Source organism: Protopterus annectens, chromosome 14.part0 (genome assembly GCF_019279795.1).
Source record: "Protopterus annectens isolate FY-2018-M chromosome 14.part0, PAN1.0, whole genome shotgun sequence".
NCBI lineage: Eukaryota > Metazoa > Chordata > Ceratodontiformes > Protopteridae > Protopterus > Protopterus annectens.
Genome location: NC_056748.1, coordinates 737,521,382 through 737,548,763, shown reverse-complemented (window position 1 = coordinate 737,548,763; position 27,382 = coordinate 737,521,382). Strand labels below are relative to the sequence as shown.

The following is a 27,382-nucleotide window of genomic DNA, read 5'->3' as shown; positions in this document are numbered from 1 at the left end:
TTGGTTCACAGTATGATTATTTCCAAGTTTTATCAGTAGTCATTCAGCACATGTATAGCACACTGCACGCTGGGAACAGTAACATATTGCTGCAACTCACCTGATGTGCTATATGTAAATCACATGTATGCATTTTCCATTTTTTCCTACATATTAGCTCTATGCACTGTGTTCCCACACTATAAATCTCATATAATACCATTTGTGTTCTGAAGAGTGGAGATTTGGAAGTACTACATATCTTGAACATTGAAATATTTTCATTTACTGACTACTAAAGTCTAAAGGCTCATCTGAAGATCAACCATTTTGTATTTTATGTGATATAGTTAAGAAAATGGACTATGACACACACACACACACACACACACACACACACACACACACACACACACACACACACACACACACTTGCTAGCATGCTCGACACTCTCAGAAAAAAGGCTTGGAAGTATAAAAGGTCTTAGTGCAGGAGTATTACTTTAGCACATATCTTATACGTACACTAGTATCAATGTACCTATACAAACATATTACAAACAAAACATTTAATATTCACAGTAAATTGCCAATAAATATTTAAATGAAAAGTTCACAGAAACAAATACACACACACACACACACACACACACACCCACACACACGCGCGTGCGCACACACACACCCACACACACACACACACACACACACACACACACACACACACACACACACACACACACACACACACACACACACACACACACACACACACGTTCTTTCTGTAGAAAGAAAATAAAAATATATGAAAGCTCCACTAGGTGTCAGTTCATTGCATCACTAGCCAAAAATGCAAAATGTAAACAGCAGATGAAAGGAAACATGTAACAGTAAGGATTTTTTTTTCATACTGTAATCCTTATCTTAATGACAAACATGCCAGTTGCGTTTAGCAGGAAATATGTTTCTTTGCAAAATGAGCTTTGGCATACCTTAAGAAAAGTGCATTGTGTTAACCTCTGCACAGAAATGGAAAACAAAAAAGGAAAAAAAAAGCTGACGTTCCCTTTTTGGAATTTCCCGTAATGTTAAGAGGCGGAGGGCGGAGCAAAAATCATTATAAAGTGCTTCGGCAGGTTAGCAGGGAAGTGCTTGCAAAGAACTAGAAGTATGAACTGCACTGCTGTTCTGAAGAAGCACGTGTACAGCATGGACACTGTGCAAGAAGAACAAATCCTGCAACCTCTCTGGAACTTCATGAGAAACCAACATGACTGGCTTACATCACCTTTCTTCCCAGTGTTGTTTTCATTTGTTGTTTATATGTCTTTCTGCTTGCCATTTATTACTCTGGACCTTCTAACAATAAAACTACCATATTTGAGAAAGTATAAGATCCAGTCTCAGAGCAACCCTACAGCAGAAATGATGGCTGCCTGTTTAGTTCAAACTGTTTATAATCACATTGTCTTCATCTTTCCAGTAACTGTAGCTCACTGGTACTGGAGACCAATGAACTTCCCTCCTACTGCTCCAGAGCTCAGAGAAGTCATCTTTGATGTCATCGGCTGTCTGCTCCTTTTTGATATGCAGTACTTCATCTGGCATTTGCTGCATCATAAGATTCCATGGCTTTACAAGGCATTTCACAAAGCTCATCACAAGTATACGGCTACATTCGCACTTACCACAGAACATTCCAGTGCATGGGAGACTCTCTCACTAGGTTTCTTTGCTGCCATCAATCCAATGTTGCTGAAATGCCATCCTCTGACAGAGACCATCTTCTTCATTGTCAACATCTGGTTGTCAGTAGAAGATCATTCAGGGTATGACTTTCCCTGGTCCATACACAGACTAGTACCATTTGGACTGTATGGAGGGGCTCCACATCATGATTTGCACCACATGAAATTCAGATCAAATTATGCTCCGTACTTTACCCACTGGGATAAACTTTTTGGTACATTTGCACAGCTGAATGCAAAATGAACATAGAGACTGGCTGAAGACTCAGAATAAACTGTAACTTGAACCTTTTTTTTTTTCTGGAAAAGAGATAGAAAACCTTATACTATGAACATTTCTTTTTGCTGGTCAAACAGAAATATCGTTCCAGAATGTGTACTTGAAATTATATGCATACTGGCAAGTGACTAAGTATAACACACTATTTAAATTTTCCTGTTTATTTGACATTATTTTTATAACAGGTATACATAAGTAATATTTATTTATTAATAATAATTTATATAACTGAATTAACTGCTAATAATGTCTAAGTGTCCATGTGAAAGAGTATATTTATGTGCTTGACAAAATTTTAAACCCTCAAAATCCCAATTTGTTTAATATATATACTAACAAATGTTTTCAGAATGCTCAACATTGAAACACACATTTTTATAAATAAAGCATATTTTTTGAGAAACTGGACTACTTTGTTCTTATGTGACCCTTGGATTCATCTTATTTTGTATATATTACCATTTATATAATGTTTGATAACTTGTTGCTTTACACAATTCAAAAGTAAATTACGATACAGATCACATTATTTGTAAATGATTTTTCTGCAAAAAATCTCTTTGCCTTCATTGAGATGAGAATGTATTCATAAAACAGTGGAGGAAAACATTGGTTACTGAAGGAGTGAAGTTATGCGCTACATCACTGCTGAGTTGGGAAGGTGATACATGTATTTCCACCTGCAGCATGCAATTGGTGATTGATTAATGTGCAGCAAAGAGTTTTAAAGGCAGGGCCATTGCTACATATTCAGTCTTGTAGCATGTCATAGCAAAATAAGACTAACAGCAGATAAGGTCCTTTATCAGTATTCGAATTTAAGGTAAGTAGTTTATGTAGAATTGCTATAAACTGTCACTAACAATCTGTGATTAATAAGTACAACAGATACCCTGTCGACACACTGGCTAGTGACCTGCTGCAGAGTGAAAAATATCACGTAAAAAGCAATGGACTGGCATGCCATTCATTTCAGCAGTGTATTGAGGGCCCTACACTGACTAAAGGTACAAATTGAAATTTGAGGAGCTTTAACAATAATGCAGGGCACTCAGCTATGGATTGTTTTGTGATGAAGTAAGCATTTCAACACGTGTTAATTATACGGCTGTCTGTAGTTTACTTTCAAAAGGGTGATGGGATTTCATATTCAGAGGCATTCCTAACAGCAAGAGCCCTTTTAGATGGGTGGTAATTTATGAGGTTACTACAGTTCATTTCATATGCAGGAAGACTAGGGCATTTGGTAACAATGAGAACATAAAAGAATCTCAGCAGTCTGCCACTTTATCTTGTCTTTCATTCCTTCTCTTAGTCCACGCAAAGCAAATGGCTATAATAATTTTGTGCGCATGCACTCTAACACACGTCTTAGTCCAGAGGCAGCAAAATAAAACACAATTTATTACTCCTATAGTTTCATCTGTGGTTATTCAGCTAGCTGCCAGGCTAAAATTCTGGCATTCAAGCCTCCCCAGACATCTGATGTAAAAACAGGAAGTAAATTATTTATAAAGTTACAGAATTATGAGTGCAGTAAACTATACTCTGTTGCAACATGTTAACTCTTATTTTTCACAATATTGCTTTTTCACCCGTCCATATGATGAGGCATGCTTGCTTTTTTTATTTATTTATTTTTCATTTGATCAATAAGACTTGTTTTGTGCTTTGTAGACACAAAGCACATAATTGTTTAGCAGTTATTTCAAGTGTTGAAAAAGGTACACCTGATAAAATAAGGAGAAGGAAAAGAAATCAGGAAATTAACAAAAAAAAGAACCACTGTGAAAATGGTATAAAGTCAAGATTAATTTCATCTCAGTAGTTTTCTTAATGTAACAGTTTCAGGTAGCAATTGACATCATTTATTCATATTTTTCTTGTATCTTTATTGCAAAACTGTACTCACAAATGAAACTTCCTGGTGCCCTAGTTAATGGGCCTGAAATCTTTTTTACATAACACAGGAATGTTACTTTGTTAAATACTACACGACATGTTCTGATAACTAATCCAGGGATGTTAATATTACCAATTTGTTCACAATAAGTAGAAAGATGGAAAATTCTGCTCTGAGATCTATAATGTTTTATTCTCTTATTTGTGTGTGTGTGTGTGTGTGTGTGTGTGTGTGTGTGTGTGTGTGTGTGTGTGTGTGTGTGTCTGTTAAAACAGTACACCTTCAAACAAAATGGAAGTAAGGTTATTCTGATGGTTGCATTGATGAGTCTTGAATTTCAACTCCAAAAATAATTAAATGTATATGATGACATTTATGACAGCTATGTAAATCCATCCATTCATCCATCCTCAACCCCTTTTCCCATTTTGCTAATGGGGGTGGGGTGTCACTTCCGCAGTGACAATCATTTCAAGCCAAGGTTTATACCGCCGGGTGGCTAGCCCTGCCAGGGTAGTTCAGTCACACCACTCAGTCATGCACACACTCCAATTTAATGTGTCCAATCCACTTACTGCATGCTTTTGGAATGTGGGAGGAAAAAGGAGTACCTGGAGGAAACCCACGTGACCGCAAGGAGGACATGCAGACTCTGCACCGAGGGCACCCCAGCTGAGAATCAAACCACACATCCTCTTGCTGTGAGATGACAGCTATGTAAATGACCACATCATTTTACAAACAACATCATTTTAGGGTCATTTGGAAAGGAATACATGAGCGTGAAGGTAGCTTAAATTTTTTTGTTCAAAAGTAACCTTACAATAAGTATATAAAACATGACCAGCCTGATTGGCAGGGTGTCTGTCTCTGCTGTTGGCATCCAGAGTTTGAGAACTGGCTTGGACTACTTTTAGTAGTGAGCAAGAAGGGACAGACTGAAGCAGCCAGTGTCCAGCTCCCCTATCCTAAATTAACAGTCTGGGAGTACTACTGCCAGATAGACCTCTGCTGATGAGCCTTGCAGCTTAACAGTTTAATAAAAGGGAGTTACAGACATCATTATTTTATTGCACATCCCTCTCACTGGATAGGGATTCTGGCTGGTAACATTGCAAAATGATGGCCCCTAGCACCCAGTACATGGCTCTCCATCTGGTCCTCTTGTGCTTCTTCCCATGGCTCCTAGAATTCCACCATAAACCAGACTGTTAAAGGCATTCAGGCACCACCCAACAAAGGGATATATCTTGGATTACCTGTTTGGGAGCAATGGAGCTTACCCATGGGGAGCAAATGTGGTATCAGAAAGGTTACTAGATGCTAAGTGACAGGTTGGTGGGAGGGGAAAACAATACACACACATACATTTATATATATATATATATATATATATATATATATATATATATATATATATATATATATATATATATATCAAAAAACGTATATCCCAAGTGCAAAAGTATGTAGAAAAAACGTACCCCACAGAGCTTGAATCTATACACGTCCAGTTACAACCTCATTCAAATCTTCCAAAAGCTCAAATGTATATATACAGTCACTTGAACAAACCAATTCAATGAGCTAGAGCCTCAGGGCAGTACAGAATTCACAAAATGCATAAATGTACACTATAAGTCGATGCTGGTTAGTAAATCATGACCATATAACATCCAACATATAGCGAAGTCTTCACTTCTAAATCCAAATCATAAAAATCCAAATCATAGAAACTGTTGCAACAACTTCACTTCCTTTGCCCACGTTGCTAAATCCAGTACGAAGCAGACAATCGGAATAGCAAACTAGAATGAAGTTTAATAAAAAACACACGTTGCCTTGCATCACACTACTTGCATTGCATTGCATTACATCACATTTGTTTGTAACAACAACCAATAAGCCTTTCTATTTTGCCTTTTAAGTCAACCTTCTGCTTCCCTTCATCTCTATCTTCCTTCTCATCTCCTATCTGTTTGTCACACATCATGGATTTTTACTGTACTGCCCACTCTTATAGACCATTCCAAAGATCCAGCATCGTCACTATTAAGGAGTACTTTTTCAGAGTGAAGGAATTGATGGTCACTACAATATGCTGTCTGTGCTCCGTTGTCCCTCTTTTTTCCTTCTTGATTAAGAACACTTGTTTTGTTCATCAAAATTACATTTATTAAATGTAATTTGTACCTGAAGCAGTCCAGTCATTCTCTAAACAAAAATGCTACTCATATTTTCTGCTTGTGCTACCGAGAAAAATATAAGAAAACATATAAAAAGAAAGCAAATTATAAATCAAGTACAGAAATCCAAGATGAAGGAGATTTGTACTGCACAGATGCTTGTCTCTCAAAACTGTGTGTCTCTGAGTAGGAAGAAGCAGATGGTAATGGAGAAGGATAGTAGTAGTACTGCAATATCCAGTCCCATTGCAGATGTTAGCAGCCTCACTACAAGTACTCTATAACAGAAATCATTGAATTCTGGAACAGATATATCAGACTTCAGATGTACTGGTGCCAATGCTAGAATAGGATCCAGATCAACCAGCAGGCACAACTGATGGGGAGGAAATTACATTGCACCCTAGAAAACATGTTTTACTGGGAAATAACCCCAAAACAATGTGTGATGGAATAAATGCTTTCATGCAAAGAATGGTAATAGTCTTTAGTGGTAAGTAAATTGATGTAAGCACATACACAAACATCAGTGTCTCCTGCAGCAGTTACATGACAAATGCTAGATACTAGCTTACTAATATAGACTGAGCAGGCAACTTTTGTTAAGATTAACATACAGGTGAAACAAATGCATTTGTCTCAGGAGGGAAGAACACACTCTGGTATGTTATACAGAAACAGAAAATTAAACAGCTATCAACCATAGATTCCAAGGAAGAAACTTCTTCATCCCCAAATCCTTTGAAATCCTAGGATAATAACTAAAGACATTATATATTCTATAAAGATGACAAAAGAAAAAGTGTAATTTCATATAATAAGGCTCCACTTTCCCCAGAAATTGTCATTTCTACAGAGCTGGAATCACGCCATACAGATATGTCTCCTTTTGTATACTACGACTTGGGCCACAAGGCAATTAGCACTACAAACAACCAGTTAAGGCAATCAATAGAATGCATGAATCAAATCCTGTTATACAAAGTATATTTAATAAACAGACCACAAAAATAATAGGTGAGATTATTAATGTGACTCTTATTCAATGTATAGTACAGTAGTAAATCCCTTATGCCAAAATACCTAATGCAGAAAGGTCAAAGTCAAAAGGCCAAATGTCAAGAACCTGGCTGCTGAAGCATAAAATATTGAATATGTCAACATTTTGTAAACTTATTGAAATAATAGATATCAGTAACATCAGTCTGCTACTTTGAAATGCTAAAAAAACTTTACAACACAAGATTGCAACCTCCACCAGTTTCCCTACCCTCGGACAGGTGTAAACTGAGACTTTGGAGTGATTAAGTATCATTTTTCTGCATTTTGTTGCTGCCTTTAGCTAATTCTGCCTAAAATGCCAATTTTCTAGAGTTTCTGTGATTTAAAAAGCTTGTTTCAGCTACATATTGTACTTATTTTACTGCCTGCACTTTAACAAAGTCATTTTTGTGTTTAAATTACCTGTTTAACTGTTGTAGGCTACACACTCAAATGTGATAGCCATTTCTGTGGATTTAAAATGTTGTTGATTGTATCTGCTTTATTTTCTGAAATAAACAAAAAAACAAAAACATATACTTGTTTCCCACCTTTCTAAGCTAGTTTAGTCCAGTTTTCAAATCAGTGCTGAATTTAGGGCTGTGTTACAAGTTTCTGTGTTTGCCCATACCTTACTTGGATAGAAGGAAGTTTCTCTGTTTACTGTGAGAGAGGAAACTTTGAGCAGCCTATCTGTCCCTGGAGGAGTGGTTTCAGCCCAGAAATTAGTAGTTTATTGGCCATTTTGGGCTAATTTCTATCTCTTTCATTTACCTGCTATAAAACCCGCATTTGCAAGGTTTTTGTGCTAGCATACAGCTCAGCAAGCTCCTGCCTGGTGCCCTGCAGAGTTCTACAGCAGCAGAGAGACAAAAGAAAGACATTGGAGTGATTAAGTATCATTTTTCTGCATTTTGTTGCTGCCTTAAGCTAATTCTAAAATGCCAATTTTCTAGAGTTTCTGTGATTTAGGGTTAAACTATTCCAGGCTCCATGAAGTCTGCTCTTCAATTTTTCCCTTAGAACTAGTCAATTGCCTCATGTACATGGACAGCCCTCTCCTCCTTCCGACAAACACAAATATATGTGAGAGATGCAACTATACAGCCAAACTGGAGGCCATGCTCTCTCAACCCCTGACTGGAACAGTCAGCCAGGAGGAGAAGGGAAACACTTGCACCACACTTACAGTCTCACATAAAACAGTCACACATGCACCAGCAAACAACACACATAAATACACAAAAACATACTTGGAGGCTCTAAATAAAAATATGCCTAAGCAGCAGAGACCTCCAAAGCAGACATCCAAGCAACTTCCACCCTCAAACAACAACCACGTATCACATACTTCACAAAGTCAGTTTGCCATGCAACCACAGCCCTTAAGGCACAACAACACACCCAATACACTAATAATAGGTGACTCTATTGTCAGGCACACTGACATCCCACTCACTAGACTGAACAAGGAGAAGGTTACTGTAAGCTGCCTGTCAGGTGCCAGGATCAGCCACATAACACAAGCACTCAGGTCACTCCAAAACAATTACAAATATGACTCTGTCATTGTACATGTTGGTGTGAACAACCTGAGACGTACCTCCCTGGACTACATGAAAAGAGACATAGAGGAGCTCTCTGATCATGTAGCCCAGGCCGGTATGACCCTGACCCTGAGTAGCATCTTGACCTCACCAAGAATGATGCCACAGTACGAAGAAAAAATTATCAGTTTTAACAACTGGCTAAGCTATTGGTGTCATTCAAAGGGGATCCAGTGTCTGTCAGCCTGGAACGACATGCTCGACAAGCCACGCTGCTTTGCCAGAGATGGCTTGCACCTGTCGCCCCTGGGCTTTTGAATACTGGCCAAGGCTCTTGCCACCCCATAGTGCCTTTTTTAGGCAAGGCTCAAAAGGCAAACCCACCTCCATAAACAACACAAGAAACCAGAAACTGAGGGAAATGCTACTTAATGCCAGAAGTCTAAACCTCAAAATGCATGCACTCGAGGCACACTTTAGCATGGAGCAAATAGATATCTGTGCAGTAACAGAAATCTGGTTCAAAGCTCCAGAGAGCACCCCAGCACTACCAGGCTACAACTCATGCCATACCTTTCGGCCCAAGAACCCGGACCAAAATACAAAAGGAGGGGGTGTGTCCATTTTCATAAAGGATGCCCACGCCTTCAGGTCAGTAGTACAGCACGAGGCCTTGGAGACCATCCATGTGCAACTATTAGTGGGCAAAGCTGCTTTTCAGATCATAGCCTGCTACAGATCAACTACCTTGTCTCAGGACCCCCACTCAGCATTCCTGAGAACATTGGAAAATACAAAGGTCCTACCTAACACCATGATATTGGGAGATTTCAACTACCCAAACATTGACTGGGTTAACTACTCGAGTACAAACTCCTTTGCCCAATGCTTTCTAGAGTTTATAAACTCAAATGCCCTGGAACAGCTGGTCACCATGCCTACAAGAGGTGACAACATACTGGACCTGATCATTACCAACATGGGGGATCAGTGCTCCACACCAGAGGTAAACCCCTCACTGGTAAGATCAGATCATAAACTAATCACACTGGACATCCACATCCCGACCCCACCCCAAGTCAAGGAAACCACTGTGAAAAACTTTTCAAAAGTCAGCTTCACACTTCTTAAGACAGAGGTGGAAAGTTTCATAGCCCCCTTGCTAAAGGATAATGCTGCCCAAACCGCAGAATCCTTCACAAGTGCATTCTATGAGCATCTACAGGGATGCATGGATCGAGCCATCCCAAGTAAAACCAAAATTCACTCCTCCAAAAAAAGGAAACCAGTCTGGTGGTCCCCTGCCATAAATAAGCTTTACAACAGAAGGAGGAAACTACTACATGATAGAGCTAAATCCCAAAAAGGAAAGGCATCACTGATCAATATTAGCAAGAAACTATGATCCCTCATAAAATCATCCAAGGCCAGTTTCGAAAGAAAAATTTCCAAGGACTCTAAAGATAACCATAAAGCCTTCTTTAGCTATGTCAAAAATCTAAGTGGTAACTTTCAGATATGCTCTGAGCTATGCAAAATGGCAAAAAATACACTGAACCAACGGACATTGCCAAAATACTGGCTGACAAGTTCAGTGCAAACTTTACCCCCCTACCCCCAAAAGGGCCGGTGTCCATCCCAGAAGAGCAGAGCCCCAGACATCATGGACACGCAGGTAAAAACAGCCCTCTCCAAAGCTAAGAACACAGCATCAATGGGACTGGATGGTGTCCCAGGCTGCGTCTCACACGAACTCCGAAAGGAACTAAACCCTCACCTAAATTCACTGTTCAGACTCAGCCTTACCACAGGCTATGTACCCAAAGAATGGTGTACAGCAACAGTCATCCCGCTCTACAAAGGTGGTGCCACAACAGAACCAGGGAACCATCGTTCTATACACCTGACTAGCCTGGTCTGTAAAACTATGGAGCGAATCATCATGGAACTCATAAACAGAGACATTGGGAACACCCAGACACTAGACTCTACCCAATTTGGCTTTGTTAAAGGCAGATCCTGCCTCCTAAACCTAGTTGACTTCTTTGAAACAGTTACCAAGGCCATAGATGAAGGAAAGGTAGTCCACACAGCCTATCTGGACCTCACTAAGGCCTTTGACACCATTCCACACTCTGGCATCATAGATAAGCTCACCAGGTTGAACATTAACCCCTATGTCACGAGATGGGTGGCCAACTGGCTCATGGATAGAACACCCATGGTCAGAGTCATGGGCGTCATGTCCGACTCTAAACCAGTTACAAGTTGCGTCCCACAGGGCTCGGTCCTGGGACCCCTCCTGTTCAGTATATACTTCTCTGAGGTACAGGCAAGCACGGGAGGACTATGGCTGACCAAGTTCACAGATGACTGCAAACTGGGGGCCATAATCGACTCACCAGCTGACACAGACATCCTCCAAAAGGGTCTCACAGAGACAGATACCTGGTGTCAAAACCATGGCCTCAAGCTGAATGCCAAAAAATGCATAGTCATCCCCTTTGGGAAAAACAAAGTGCCCACAAATTATCACATAGGTGGTAATCCACTATGTACAGAAGATGTAATTAGGGACCTGGGGACCCATGTAGATAGCAACCTCTTCTTCGATAAGCACATTGCCAAAGTAGTTAGAAATTCCTTCTATGCAGCCCACCTAATCACGAAAGGGTTCACCTCTAGATCAAGAGAGGTCATTGTGCCCCTCTAGTCATCACTCATTAGGCCCATAATAGAGTACAATGCCCCATTTGGAATGCACCTTACTCGACACCTGCAACAGCTGGAAAGACCACAGACGTACCTCACCAAGAGGATCATGGGCCTCAAAGAGATGCCCTATGCAGCTCATCTAAAAAAACTCCAGCTTTACTCAGTTGCTTACCACCTGCTCAGAGGTGATCTCTGCCTGACGTATAAGGTCATGTCCAACCCGAAATTAATAGACATGCTCCAACTCAAGAAAAGCAAATCTCTTAGAGCTACATGCTCCAGTGAACTAAACCTCAGCACAATAATAAACAGGACATGCTGGAGGGATAGATTCCTGTCTCAGAGACTTCCCTCGCTCTGGAATAGAATCCCAATTTATGTTAGGCAGAGCCCCTCGCTGACTCTCTTCAAGAGAAATCTTGACGAGTGGATGGGAAATCACTGTTTTCAACTGAGAACCAATGTGAGTACAGTTTGTATTTAATACTTTTGCAGTAATTCAAAGTTTTTTCTCTTTCTAATCTTCTCTGATGTTATGCAATCCTGGATTTAAGAAAGTGTGGCAGGCTAATACCCCCCCAAGTGAAGGGGTCAGGGGCTCTTGCTCACACAAAAATGTTTATGTGCTTTTCCATTTTTTTTTTTAATCTGGATGAAGCTTCATCAAATTGTTTGCTCTGTCTGTCTGAAAATTGCAACCATTATGGACTCATGCAGGTGTAGCAGAACCCTTTCTGCCAAAACAGAGGACTGTGGTGATGTCAGTACCAAACTTCACCAGAGCAGTGAATTTAACACCCTTAAAGTTGAATGGATTCTACAAAATACTGACAATAAATAAAGGCAATGAAAAAGTTAATATAGACTATGGATGTTATTCAAAAAAACATCTCATATGGAAAGTATTATGGGATGATGTGGGACAAAATGAAGAAATGCAAAGACCATTCAACAATAAGCGAGAAGAAAGTGGGCTAATGCATAAAACTGCACTTGGGCATAGAAAAGAAGCAACAGTCACAAATCAATTTTGTATTTTAGATTATGCAAAAAAGACAGCAGGACTTCTGAGTCATTACACAGAAATTATCCTAGGAATGTACTGAATATAAGTTCTGAATTTGCACATCCAATGTCAAACAAGCAGTGAAATTCATAACATGGAGAAAAATAAAGCCTGCAAAAAATATATTCAGTTACAAAAATTGAAGAATATTCCTTTTTGTCTGAGAAAATGCGGCTGAATCATGGAAAATTCAAGCCTACAAATACACACAGATATATCATGATAATAATACATACATAGATAATACATGCCACAGGAACTACAGGAGGTACAATTAACCCTTAATTGCTGAGTATTTTCTGAAGGTATGCCATTCTTATTCTTTGATTTAAAGTATATATGTCTTAAATGGCGCAACATTTATGCATTATATAATTATCTATAAACCATTATTGGAATGGGATTTACCCTCAAAGAAGACAAAGGAACAGCAGTGTCTTTTTGAGGCCTCAAATCTTTCTCTCTCTCTCTCTCTGTATATACACACACACACACACACACACACACACACACACACACACACACACACACACACACACACACAAGAAGAGAGAGATCATGTTTATACAGAAATACTCATTTTAGGTCTGAAATCACAAAATCATTACATATATATATTTTTGGTAGCTTTTGTTTATTTTAGACTGAAGAGAACTGAATGCTATGTATTTGTTTTCGGCTGACTATTTTGTAAAAGTTTTTCTGTCAATTTAAAAAGCATTTGCAAATGAAAGTGTGATAAATATGCAAGCTGGCCATCTTAATGAGTTTCTTTTTTAGGAAGAAATGGAAAAATTGGTAGAAAAAGTGGACAATGGAAATGGGGAAGGAGAAGGAATCATCCATACTGCTTAGATACAAGGCATGCATTTCTGCCCAAAGTCACTTAAAGTAACAGAGAAAATAGTTAAGGAGGAAAGAGATTTGATGATTACTGTGTATGAAGCTAGAATAACATGGAGCTTTGAAGTTAAAGCAGAGAACATATTGCCAGTGCAATAAGAAAGTTGTAGAGTGCTAAGAGAGAAATTTTGGTGAGAAATAATGACAGAAGGCAACAATATTCAGAAGGCAATTCTACAACATAAAAATATGGATCATATTATGATCGATGAAGTCTACTACAGTTGATAACAAGCAGAAAAAGCAAACAGTGAATATTTAAATGGGTTGTCATCCCACAGGAAATTAAAATACCTATGCAGGTTAAGAACAATGAGAAATGCAATGGGAAAATACAGGAACCTAATAATATCATGTATCCTCATGAGACAGGTTTTAAGAAAAGATGTAGCAAAGGATAACTAATATCTGTAGGAGAGGAAAAAGAAAAAATGACCAAGTGTATGAAACAAGTCACTGTGTGGTCTTGCCTACAGAAGTATGGAAGTCATCTAAACTATACAGCTTTTACCCATCACTCTGATTAATTTTGATCTGAATTGCTGGCAGAAAGTTATTTTATTTAGCTTTGGAATTGTCCTCCTTAAAATCAAGGTTTTCTTAAAGGCAGGTTATGCATGGATAACTGGTAGTTTCTCCATGAACTGCCCCCACACCACCCCCCATCCACATTCATTACTATAAATATAAAAATGTGAAAAAATGTGTATCCTGCTATGGACAGTGTATAGTATAGTCCTACTACTACCTACAGTACTGTCTGAGTTTCTGCCAGAATTTACAATAAAACACATGCTACCAAAAATAAAATGATGCCTGTGGAAGAAAAGCACTGAGGAACTGATCACAGGCACATAGCAAAGGTAGAGGTTGACTACCTGTGTACTCTAGCAGCACTCATGGGATCATAGAGGTAAGCTGGATGCAAAAGTGTGAGAGAGAGTAAAAAAAAAAAACTTTACATTTTTTTTACTGGGGCATTCACTCAGGCATAGTATTTCACAGCTGAGGCACATGCCCCAGTATGGTGCCATTCATGGTACTAAGGCCAAAGACATCTCATGACACTGTTATCATCTGTATACTATGCATAGTCTTTCAACCATACACAGACTTTCAATGTACATCATGTGTCTTGGGCACTACTTCATTCATGGACCATTCCACTGCAGGTAGAAGACTGAAGGCATTGGTAGTCCTTCTCCTGGAAGTAGTGTATGTGTGGGCATGTGTGGACCACTCAATTCTTAATGTACTCAGTTCTTGATATACTCCAGATGAACACAGAGCTGATGTGACTCAAAATGCTGCTGGGAAACATACATCTCAGATGCAAAACAACATCCCGGTCAGCAGCAGCCTGTGCATGGATAACTTCCCTATGCATCTAGCGACTGATCCGAAGTACCACCCATACGTCTGGAACAGTATGTGATGCATAACAGCACTGAGTACACCTTTTTTTGAAGACTTACGGTGGGTATTCCAACATCTGAGGCAGTATACATGTTGAAACCCACTAATGAAACAATCACAGAGGGGAGCACCTCTGTGGCAGTCATCCATGGGAAGTCTCTCACCCTCTGGGGATGCTGTGCATTCAGCCTTCACAGATGCAGGTGCTTCTTTGCCTATTCCATCTGTACATCCTGGCGGCTGGGTGACCCTGCACCAAGGAGTGACATGAACAATCCATCTTTATCCTCTGAATGTAATGTGTCTACATTGGTATCATTATTTATTTTATTTTATTTGACTTTGCTGACCAGGAAAGTCTGACTGAGAAGAAGTAATTTTCAGCACAGAGACCAGGGAGAAAAGCTCCATCAAAGTACATTGATATTAGCAAGTGAATTTGCTCAGTAAAGCAAGTTACATTTCATAGAAAAAAAAAACAAACATAATTATAAGTCTATATAGTTCTTGTAGCTCTAAAAATCTTGCAGGAAGCAAATGGATTGATACTGTAGAAGGGAAAACACAGATGTAATTATTATACTGACATCAGCCTAATATTCTTCATTCATTTGTTATCCATCACTGGTAGTACCTGTGAATGAATAAGAGCTACAATAACATAGTAAATGGAATGGCATATGGGAATATAACACCCTTGTGAGGTACAGACAAAGTATAGACAGGCAGCAGACATGATTTACTCACTCATACTGTACCTTGATGGCCAGCAGATTTCCTGCTGCAGTCTAATGGCATCTATACAACAAGAAACGCATATATTGCCAACATGCTTAAACTACATTTAGTACATATATAATAACAACATATGGCTACCTCAGTTAGGTAATATTACCCTGTTTTACACACAGGCACATGGCTGTGGTGCCAGCAGTGAGTCATGGTTCGTCATCCCCTGCAAGGGAGACCAGGAAATCCTCAACCTCTATTAAATGCTCCGTAAATGGTGAGTCATTCCCAGTGGCTGTCTTGTGCTAGACTATTTCATGTGCAACTTCTATTTGGCCAGAGACAGAATCCTGTTGTGCCCACCTACAGCACTGGTGCAGAAAAACAGACCCTGCCAGACTGATCCCTCACCTGCTAGTCTGAACCACCCCTTCCTATCAGGCAATGCCATGCACCCTAAGTGCTTGCAGAAGTACATCCTTCTCAGCCAAGTTTAAATTTTACAGCCTTGGCCTTCCTCTTGTGGGAGCCATAATTGATCCCGTATATAGAAAGGGTCAATTTTTTTTATATATATATGTATGTGTATTTTACTGCATATGTGCTGCTACTTTGTGTTGAGTTTTCAATAATTCTACAGCCATATGGTTAAAAGAAGACTATACAGTATGGTATGTTTGGCACCTGTTGTATCATACATGACAGTAACATCATCTCCTGAACTATCAATAAAATGGCTATCTGTAGGTAGTGCAGCAAATAAATACAGCTATCAAACCCATTAGTAATTCTTAGTGACCTTTCCTACGTCCAGTGAGGTACAACTACCCAGGATATACCTTATCAGCCAAATGTAAACAACAGTCTCCTAAATAGCACATATCATTCCATACATCTACAACAATCAATTCACATTTTATTTTAAATTTGTTTCCTGTATTTATAAAAAAAATTTAAGTTAGGATTTCTTGCCAAAGATTGTGTTGCATTTTTTGACTGAAAAGCAATTAATTCTGCCTGCAATATAGAAGAAGCTGAGAAGTATCACTTTTATTTATGGAAAGTACAGCAAGATTTAATCTGTGACAGCTGCCAATGCACTGAGACTGCTATTCTGAATGTTTTAGTTTCTAATTTGCACATTAACATTGTTTATTGCCATTTGCTTTTGTTTTATTACAGTGTATTTTACTTTAAACTGGTTGCATAATTTAAATTATTATTTTGTTTAAATTTAAAACAAAGAGTTTTTGGTTGGGGCCAAATAATTAACAAATTAGCATTGCAATAGCTCAGGGTGTTTGGTAAAACTGTATAGTTACCAGCGACATGCAGGGTGGAGGCCATTCTGAGACACAGGTAGTGTTATCATGCAACCTGGTGAAACAGGACAGCTGGTATTTTATGCAAATACCTGCATAATGATATGTAAATGAGTGACATGTTAATGAGACCAATTGTGAATCTAAATAAGGATAAAGAGCATGGCAGAGGAAGTAAAAAAAACTTATATAAATTGTGTAATGAGGCATAGCAGTCAGCAAATTTGTACACTATAACTTGCTGGCGAAAAGAGGCAGAGACCCTTGCTATGATGCTAGGAAAAATATCTGAATTAGCTCACTAGTATATATATCAGGGGCATTCTAGCAGCCAATTTCAGCAATGTTGCCCTTCATAACCCTTCAGATTGCAGACTGAACTGGCTGTGCCTAAATCTGCCATCACTACCATGACAGGAACATAATCAAACTCTATTGTGTGATCTGAGACACCATATGGGAGCTTGTAGAGATATGGCATCCTCACACTGAATCCCATATGATGCATGGAGTAAGCATCCATGTGGACATTATAGCATGGCTGTCCTTGCTACATAAACCTTCTAGTAGCCATCAGAGGGCACAGTGGAGAAATGCCCCAGTAGATACATTTTAGATATTCATAACAAAACAAAGCTTTTTACAAAGATACATTACATAGATAGTTCATCCAACCAGGGGTTGGGAAGGCCTTACCTTTATACTGACATAACATTAGTGTTACTGCTTTTCATATTTCATTAAACCCTTTGTCCAACTTATTTTTAAAATTATTGATATAGTTCCTAGTACTGTCCTAAAAAGATCTGGGACCACAGAGCACTATATCTTCTGAAGATTTCTGTTTGTGTTGCCTACATGGAACTGCCTGGAGTGTTTCAAGAAAGGCTAACTTCTTCATTCTGGATGACTGTTTTAGAGGGGTGTGATTCCACTTGAGCTTCCACTTAATGACTGCCTTCAATTTTACCTGGACCTACTGAATTTTTATATTAGGGCAGTTACATAGCCTGGCATACTTTTTAGCTGAGCTGTGGTTCTTGCTACAAACCGTACCCTGAACAGATAGCGGAGGAGACAGGTAGAGGAGAAAACTGCTCTTTAACAAGCCCCTTTTCAGCCTAAAACTACAACTGACTAAACTTTGTTGGGATTCTTCTGTGGGTTGCATACATGGACCTGCAGGATTTAATGACTTCTTTTTATAAGCAGTAAGGGCAGCTGTTTTCATTCCAGAAGACTGTTTCAGGGGAGCAGATTTCACTTGAACCTTTTCTGATGGTGTGTCCCCCAATTTCACCTCAGGTCATCTGGATTTTGAAGGTTGGATGGTTGCGCATCTCAGAGCTTGGGACTCTATCAGACTAAGCTGCAGGTCATAGGTTCATATGTTCATAGGTTCATACTAGGCTATCTGCCCTAGGGCATTTATAAGCCTAGCCAGAGTTGTGTGGCTTTCACCACCCCTTAGGTTGAAGAATACTCTATCCATTAGTTTGCCATGCCTCTGTCCAGCAGTGATACAGAGATGATCCGCGGGGTAAACCTACGATCTCCCATCCACTGGTCAAGATTCCTCTTGAACAGAGCCAGCGAGGTGCTCTGTCTCACATGGACCGGGATTCTGTTCCACAGCATAGGGAGTCTCTGGGTGATGAATCTGTCCCTCTAGCATGTCCTATTTATATCCGTGTTGAGGTTTAAGTCTCTTGCTCTTGTGGCTCTGGTGGATTTGGATTTTTTGAGGTGGAGCATGTCCATTAATTCAGGGTTGGACATGGCCTTGTATGTCAGGCACAGGTCACCTCTGAGCAGACGGTATGCGACTGAATAGAGCTGGAGTTTCTTCAGTCGGGCAGCATATGGCATATTTTTGAGCCCCTTTATCCTTTTGGTGAGGAACTTTTTGGGTCTTTCCAATTGCTGCAGGTGTCAGGTAAGATACATCCCAAATGGGGCATTGTACTCAATCATTGGTCTGATAAGTGAAGAGTACAGGGGAACAATAACCTCCCTTGATCTGGATGTGAATCCCTTCATAATCAGGTGGGCAATGTAGAAGGTCCTCCTAACCACTTTGGCAATGTGAGTGTCAAAAGAAAGGTTACTGTCAACTTGGGTCCCTAGGTCCCTGATAACCTCTTCTGTGCTTAATGGATTGCCACCTATGTGGTAACTTGGGGTTACCTTGTTTTTACCAAAGGGTATGACTATACATTTTGGCGTTTAGCTTAAGGCCATGGCTCTGGCACCAGTTATCCGTTTCTATGAGACCTCTCTGAAGGATATCTGTGTCTGATGGATTTTCAACTATGGTGCCCAGTTTGCAGTCATCTGCAAACTTTGTCAGCCACAATCCTCCTATGTTTGCCTGCACTTCTGAAAAGTAGATGCCGAACAAGAGGGGGCCCAGGACTGAGCCCTGTGGGACACCGCTTGTGACCGGCTTGGAATCTGACATGGCACCAGCAACTCTAACACTGTGGGTTCTGTCTTTCAGCCAGTTTGAACCCATCTTGTGACATATGGGTTTACATTTAAGCTGGTGAGCTTTTCTATGATACCCAAGTGGGGTATTGTGTTGAAAGCTTTTGCAAGGTCAAGGTAGGCTGTGTGAACTGCCTTACCCTCATCAATGGCCTTGGTGACTGTTTCAAAAAAGTCGACCAAGTTCAAGAGGCATGATCTGCCCTTGACAAAGCCAAATTGGGTAGGATCCAATGTCTGTAGGTCCCCTATGTCTTTATTTATGAGTTCCATTATGATCCTCTCCATAGCTTTGCAGACCAGGCTTGTTAAGCTTATGGGGCGGTAATTACCAGGGTCCGTAGAAGCACCACCTTTGTGGAGTGGGACCACAGTTGCCGTACGCCACTCTTTGGGTATGTATCCTGTGGTAAGGCTAAGATTAAACAGCAGCCTTATGTGTGGGTTTAGTTCCTCATTGAGTTCATGTAGCACACAGCCGGGGACACCATCCGGTCCCATTGATGCTGTGTTTTTAGCTTTAGAGAGAGCAGCTCTCACCTGGGCATTTGAGATGATTGGGAGGCTACACTCTGCTGGGATAGATATTTCTCCTTTTGGGGAGGGAGGGGAGAAATTTGCACTGAACCTGTCTGCCAGTATGTTTGCAATGTCTGTGGGTTCAGTGATTTTTGTATCATTTTGGACTAATTCTGAGCATATCTGGGAGTTTCCACCCAGGTTTCTAACATAGCTAAAGAAGGCCTTATGATTGTCTTTTGAGTCCTTGGCGATTTTTCTCTCAAAGTTGGCCTTGGATGATTTTATGAGTGATTGTAGTTTTTTACTAGTATTGATCAGAGATGTCTTCCCTTTTAGGGATTTTGCTCTATCTTGTAGTAGCTTTCTCCTCTTGTTGTAAAGTTTGTTTATGGCTGGGGTCCACCAGATCGGGCGCTTGCCTTTGATGGAAAGGGTCTTGATATTATTTGGAATTGCTTGATCCATGCAATCCTGGAGGTGCTCGTAGAAAGCATTTGTAAGGGATTCAGCAGTGTGGGTTGTGGTTTCCAATGGCTCAGGGGCCTTGAAGGATACCACACTAGTCTTAAGAAGTGTAAAGTTGGCTTTTGAGAAGTTCTTCACTGTGGTCTTTTTTGTTGGGGGTGGGGGTGGGATGTGGATCTCCAGTGAGATTAGTTTATGGTCTGATCTCACCAATGAGGGATATACTTCCGGTGTGGAGCATTTGTCCCCATGTTTGTGATGATCAGGTCTAGTATATTTTCACCTCTTGTGGGAATGGTGACAAGCTGTTCCATAGCATTTGAGTTTATGAACTCCAGGAACCTTTGGGCTAGGGAATTGGGGCTTGAGTAATGTTCCCAGTCTATGTTTGGGTAGTTGAAGTCACCCAATATGATGGTGTTTGGAGAGACATTTATACTCTCCAGTGTCTTCAGGAAGGCTGTGTGGGGTTCCTGAGTTTGAGAGGGTGGCCTGTAACATGCTACAAACTGTAGAGCAGTTTTGCCTATGGTTAATTGCACCTGAATGGTCTCTGATGCTTCGTGAGTTGCCACCAGCCTGGAGGTGTGGGTATCCTTGATGAATATGGATACACCCCTTCCTTTTGTGGTACGGTCCGGAACGCATGATATGAGGTAAAACCTGATAGTGCCGGGGTGCTCTCAGGTGCCTTGAACCAGGTTTCAGTCACAGCACAGACATCGATGTTCTCCATACTGAGGAGGGCTTCGAGGGCGTGCATCTTGAGATTTAGACTTCTGGCATTGAGCAGCATTACCCTTAGTTTTTTTCCATTATTGTTTTCTAGGGCGGTGGGTTTAGAATTTGAGCCTTGTCTAAAAAAGGCACTATGGGGGTGGCAAGAGCCTTTGCCAATATCCGGAAACCCAGGGGTGACAGGTGCAAGCCGTCCCTTGTGAAGCAGCGTGGCTTATCAAGCATGTCATTCCAGGCAGACAGACATTGGATCCCCTTAGAATGACACCAGAAATTAAGCCAATTATTAAAACTGATCATTTTGTCTCTGTATTGTGGCATCATTCTTGGTGAAGGTAGGATACTGCTCAGGGTCAGGGCCATACCAGCCTGGGCTACATAATCTGAGTGCTCCTCTATGTCTCTTTTCATGTAGTCCAGGGAGGTACGTCTCAGGTCATTCACACCGGCATGGACAATGACTGAGTCATACTTGTACTTGCTGTGGAGTGACCTGAGTGCTTGTGTTATGTAGCGGATTCTAGCGCCCGACAGGCAGCTTACTGTGACCCTCTCCTTGTTCAGTCTGGTGAGTGGGACGTCAGTGTGTCTGACTATGGAGTCACCTATGACAAGTGTGTCTGGCATTGTGTTTGGCCTTAAGGGCTGTGACTGATTTGCACACTGACTTTGTGATCTATGTGTTGCTTGTGTTATGTCATGAGGTGGCAGTTGTTTGGGTGTCTGCTTTGGAGGCCTCTGCTGTTTTGGTAGATTTTTGATCAGTGCCTCCGAGTATGTCTTTGTGTGTTTATGTGTTGATTTGTAGTTGTGATAGTTCTATGTGAGACTGGGTTTATGGTGTGTGTGGTTACCTTCTCCTCCTGTCTGGTTTTGCCAGTCCTGAGTTGAGAGAGCTCAGCCTCCAGTTTGGCTATATAGTTGCATCTCTCGCATGTATTTGTGTTTTGTGGGAGGAGGAGAGGGTTGTCTGTGTACATGAGGCAATTGTAACATTGCCTCAATATTCCCAGATTCACCAGCTGAGCAGGAGAGGACGCTAGCAACTGACCCTTTGACATGCTAGAAGAAATGAAAAAGTTTGCTGTGTAACTGAGTCAGAAAGGACCTATAGGGAAGTGGGTACTCAAGGGTTTTTTTAAGCTAGTGAAGTACTTTGTATAATATAGAAGTGCTTTACCTGACTAAAAAATGCTTTAGGAACAAGTGCTGAGCTTTACAGATAGAGAATAGACTGTTTAGATTACAAGTAGAGCAGTTCTAAGGGAAAAAAATGAAGAGCAGACTTTACGGAGCCAGAAATAGTTTAACCTTGTTTAACGCTGCCCGATGGTGCTCTGGTGGCAACTCTGCACTAAATGCAGAAAAGGCAATAAGTCAGTAGTACAGGCTAGCACACTTTAGTGGGCAGCCAAACAATTAAATTAAACAGCAAACAAACACTTTTCAACTTGAATTAGACTAATTTCGACTAAAATGTACTTTTAAGTGCAGATAATAAAAAAATGCAGTAAATAACTATGAAAACAGTTAAAGCTTGCTCTAGGTAAGCAGTAGAAGGTAAAACAAATATAAAAACAGCAGGATACTTAAGCAGGAAAGCAGTCGCTTTTTCAGTTCTCTGTAGCCAGGAAAACTCAACAGGACCACGTGGAGCTGTGTCTGAGCAATATGGCTTCAAAAAATGCCAGAGGCAGATTTTAACCAGGGAACTTCAAAGAGCTAGAAATGGTCCAAAATGACCAATTACTACAGCTTCTTGTGCTGAGGTCACTTCCCTCAAGGACAGGTAGGCTATTCAAGGCTCCCCACTCCCACTGGTGAGCTAAGAAACTTCCTTCTATCCAAGTAAGGCAATGGACAACACAGGAACTACAACACAGCCCAGGATACAGCAAGGCCTGTAAACTGGTCTAACTAGTTTAGGAGAGGCAGGAAAACAAGGAATATTTTTTTGTTTTTAAATAGAAACACACAGAAATGCACTGTGCACCCTGAAGTGAGACAGGACAAGAGAAAAGGAGAAAACATCTATTCTTTTAAAAGCCCTTTCTTATACCTGTGTCCACACTCTGTGAGGACTCCTATGTGAGTTGACTACTTGGACCTGTCTGTAGTATTTATTAATTTGTTTTGTGACAAGAAAGGCAAGTTTATTTATCCTGAATGACTGTTGAGAAAGGCTGATTCCACTTTCATTTTCTCTGACTTTACAAATTCGGAAAGTTGCATAGCCTGATATTCTGGTTGAGATGAAGAATGTGGTACAATGTGTACACTGAAAATAGACAGTCGGTGGGAAGATGAGGGTTCTACTATTTTACATGCTACTTTTCACTTGGGGATACTTTGCACTGCACTTTATGAGGATTCACAAGGGATTGCTTATTCACACCTGCCAGGAGTGTTCTGTTATCTTACTTTTTATGAAAGGAATTACAAGCCTGTTTACTTCAAAAAAAAAAAAAACTGTTTTGTAAGGACAGATTTACTTTGAAACTTCACTAATTGGCTGGCTCCTGTTTTACCTGGGGCCAATTAGATTTTTTTTTTAATTTTGATGGTCATAAACTGTGTGTCAGTCTTTTTGGCTGAGCTGTGGGCCCATGCACCTGTCTGTAGGCCAGTTCAACAGCAGCCAACAGCCCCTACATTTTTTGTACAGATGCCGTTTATTACAAATGCAGGGTTTATTGTTAACTCTGTCTGATTCCATCCATCCATCCACAACCCCTTTTTCCTATTTTTTGCGTATGAGGTCAGGGTGTCACTTCAACAGTGACAATCACCTACAGCCAAGGTTTACAATGCTGGGTGGCTAGCCCTGATGCGGTAGTTCTTCAACACTGCACTTACACTCACACCTCTGGCCAGTTTAGTATATCCAATCCACCTACTGCATGTCTTTGGAATGTGGGAGGAAACTGTAGCACCAGGAGGAAACCCATGTGACCACAGGGAGGACATGCAGACTCCACATAGAGGACACCCCAGCTGAAAATCAAACTGGGGAGCCGATTGTTGTGAGGTGACAACACTATCTGCTGTGCCACTGTGCCATGTAACTCTTGTCTGATTATCAATGAAATATTATCTCTCTGGTACCAGGAAAGTCTCTCTGATTTCCAGTGACATCAATGACTACACAGTAAGGATAAAATTATCCACTGTTCATTCCTCCTACTCAAGCCTACAGTTTAAGGGAGGGATTCCAATAGTAGAGCAATGCTCTGTATTGTGCTTGTTTATCCATATAATATCTGTGGTTAACAACGTGATCACGGATTACCCTGAATTCTATTCAAGTTGCAATTTTGCTGTGTCATGTAGCAATTTGTGGAGTGGAATTGCAATCTAATTACTGATTCTTCTGTCCATATTCAATTGATTAGGTAATTTTTATACTATCTGGATCTATACCACCTTATGCAACTGCCAGAAACAAGGACAGCTTATCTTATTTATTTCTGTATGTATCTGGATTGTATTCATTCATTCAATTTATTCTGCCATTCTTGTTGGAGTTTGTTTTCACAAAGTTTTGCCCTTGATTGTTTTCTGCAAATTTTGCTAATGTTAGACTGTATTAGTTCTAGGTTGTTTGTGCTGTTTTTTTCTACAAATAAACTGTTTAAACCTTAGATAGAGCTGGTTTCTGCTGTTTTTTTTAGTTGTGAATTCTATTCTATTACTATTACATTCAGAGTGAACACACATTACATCAGAAAATGTGGAGGTTTGGGAACAATTAAGAAAAGTTAATGTCGTTCCCAAACCACCACATTCTTTGATGTAATGTGTGTTCACTCTGAGTGCACTTTGCCTGATTGACAAAATCCCAATAACTTTATCACTGAAGTCCACTTTCAGTAAACATATGTTGTTGTTCTTTTTCTACTTTTCTGTGATGGTGAATTTGGTATATGTAAGTTAGGTGGTTGAGGTGGTCTTCTGGGAAGATGCAAAAAAGATTAAAATCCTATTTGCTGAAAGTGGCTTTTCATGATTTTTTTATTTTTTATTTTTTTTTACTTTTTGTCCATCGAACAAAAGGAATTTGCTATCTCAAATTTTCTTCTGATGCTGTAAAGTATCTTAAGGTCAGCCCTCTAATACAGTTTATCTTTGCACCATTCCTGTAATGCAACACTCTTGATTTACCCCTATCCAGGGCCTGTGTCTGCCTGGTACAAGATAGTCAACAGATCCGATTTTTGTTTGCTAGAGGCAGCCTGTATCTCTCATCACATGGCTTTTGCATGCTAACTAAAACTTTGGATTTACCAATACTGCTTTTTTTATGCAATATTGAATTCATGAGCACTCCCACCTGGCAAAGTCCAATTTGCACAATTATCAGGTTGATATGTTTAATGTTGGGAGCTACAGCCTAGTGGCAGGAGTGTGTAGTTAAAACTTGTCTGATGGAAGACTGCTGGAACAGGGCTCAGTTTTTAGCTTTTTATGGGTTAATTTGCTTAAATCAGTTTGCTCATTTGTTACTGTTATATTAAAAAAATAAATAAATAAATAACGTCATGCATTGCCAGTTAGCTAGGGTTAAAGTATTCCCGGCACCATAAAGTCTGCTCTTCAAATTTTCCCTTAGAACTAGCCAGTTTTTTTAGGTTTAGCATTCAAATCTGTTTCTTTGAGCGCAGCACTTGTTCAGAACTCATTGTAAGCACTAAATAAGCTACAAATTACTACAGCACTCAACTTTCCCCACTTGTCTACAGGAAAACAGTTTTGAGTACTTACTAAATAAGCACCTATCCAGGCATGTCTAAGGGTCAGCTCCTGGTGTTTTCTCCTGTCTACCTGATGAATCTGGGCATCTTGGGGCAATGCAGCAATTGCCTCATGTACACAGACAACCCTCTCCTCCTACCACCCAACACTACAACCTGTGAGAGATGCACTTATATAGCCAAACTGGAAGCAAAGCTCTCTTCACCCAAGACTGGACTAGACAGTCAAGAGGAGAAGGTAAACACTTGTACCACATTACCCTCATCACATAGTCCCTCAAAACCTACACCACCAAACACACACATAGAAACACAAAACACAAACCTACATTCGCGGAGGCTCTCAATAAAAATCTGCTCAAGCAACAGAGACCTCCAAAGCAGAAATGCAAGCAACCTCCACCCCCAAACACAACCCAAATGACACATAGCCCACAAACTCAGTGTGCCACTCAACCACAGCCCATAAGGCATAACAATGTACCCAAAACTCTAGTCATAGATGATTCTACAGTCAGGCGCACTGATGTTCCACTCACCAGGCTAAACAAGGACAAAGTTACTGTCAGCTGCCTGTTGAGTGCCAGGATCCGCCACATAATGCACCCACTCAGGTCACCCCACAACAAGTACAAATATGACTCTGTCATTGTTCATGTTGGTGTGAATGACCGGAGACGTACCTCCCTGGACTACATGAAAAGAGACATGGAGGAGCTCTCTGATCTTGTAGCCCAGGCAGGTATGACCCTAGCCCTGAGTAGCATCCTGCCATCACCCAGAATGATACCACAACCCAAGGACAAAATGACTGACTTCAACAATTGGCTAAGCTTCTGGTGTCATTCTAAGGGGAACCAGTATCTGTCTGCCTGGGATGACATGATTGACAAACCACAATGATTTGCCAGAGATGGCCTGCACCTGTCACCCTTGGGATTCCAGATACTGGCTAAGGCTCTTGCCACCCCTATAGTGCCTTTTTTAGGCAAGGTTCAAATGACAAATTCACCACCATAACAGGTACAAGCAAGCAAAATCTGAAGGTAATGCTACTCAATGCTAGAAGTCTAAACCTCAAAAGGCATTCACTCGAGGCACTCCTTAAAATAGAGAACATCGACATCTGTGCAGTGACAGAGGCCTGGTTCAAGGCTCCAAAGAGCACCCCTGCATTACCAGGCTATAATTCATACCACACTTTTCGGCCAGCTAACATGGACCAAAGCACTAAAGGCGGAGGTGTGTCCATATTCATTAAGGATATCCACACCTCCAGGCTAGTTGCTCAGCATAATGCATCTGAGATTATCCAAGTGCAACTAACTCTGGGCAAGACCACAGTCCAAATTGTAACTTTCTACAGATCCCTCAGGATTCCCACTCCTCATTTCTTGATACACTAGAAAATATTAGGGTACAACCCAACACCCTAATAATGGGCGATTTCAACTACTCCACCATTAACTGGGAAAACTACTCATGTACCAACTCTTTTGCTCAACGTTTTCTGGAATTCATAAATTCCAACACCTTGGATCTGCTTATCCACACCCCCACCAGGGGCAGCAATATCCTAGACCT

General features: G+C 40.5%; 1 protein-coding gene across 1 annotated transcript; it reads left to right on the top strand.

Annotated features, from left to right (window-relative positions):
* The first annotated feature begins 1,106 nt into the window (after positions 1-1,106).
* Positions 1,107-2,406, top strand: LOC122789207 (cholesterol 25-hydroxylase-like protein). The gene has a single exon (XM_044056477.1). It carries the CDS (start codon positions 1,150-1,152, stop codon positions 1,969-1,971), a length of 822 nt encoding a protein of 273 aa, XP_043912412.1. The 5' UTR covers positions 1,107-1,149; the 3' UTR covers positions 1,972-2,406.
* Positions 2,407-27,382: the final 24,976 nt, after the last annotated feature.

Coding starts and splice junctions, on each gene's coding strand:
- LOC122789207 (XM_044056477.1), top strand. CDS start 1,150: ATGAACTGCACTGCTGTTCTGAAGAAGCACGTGTACAGCATGGACACT.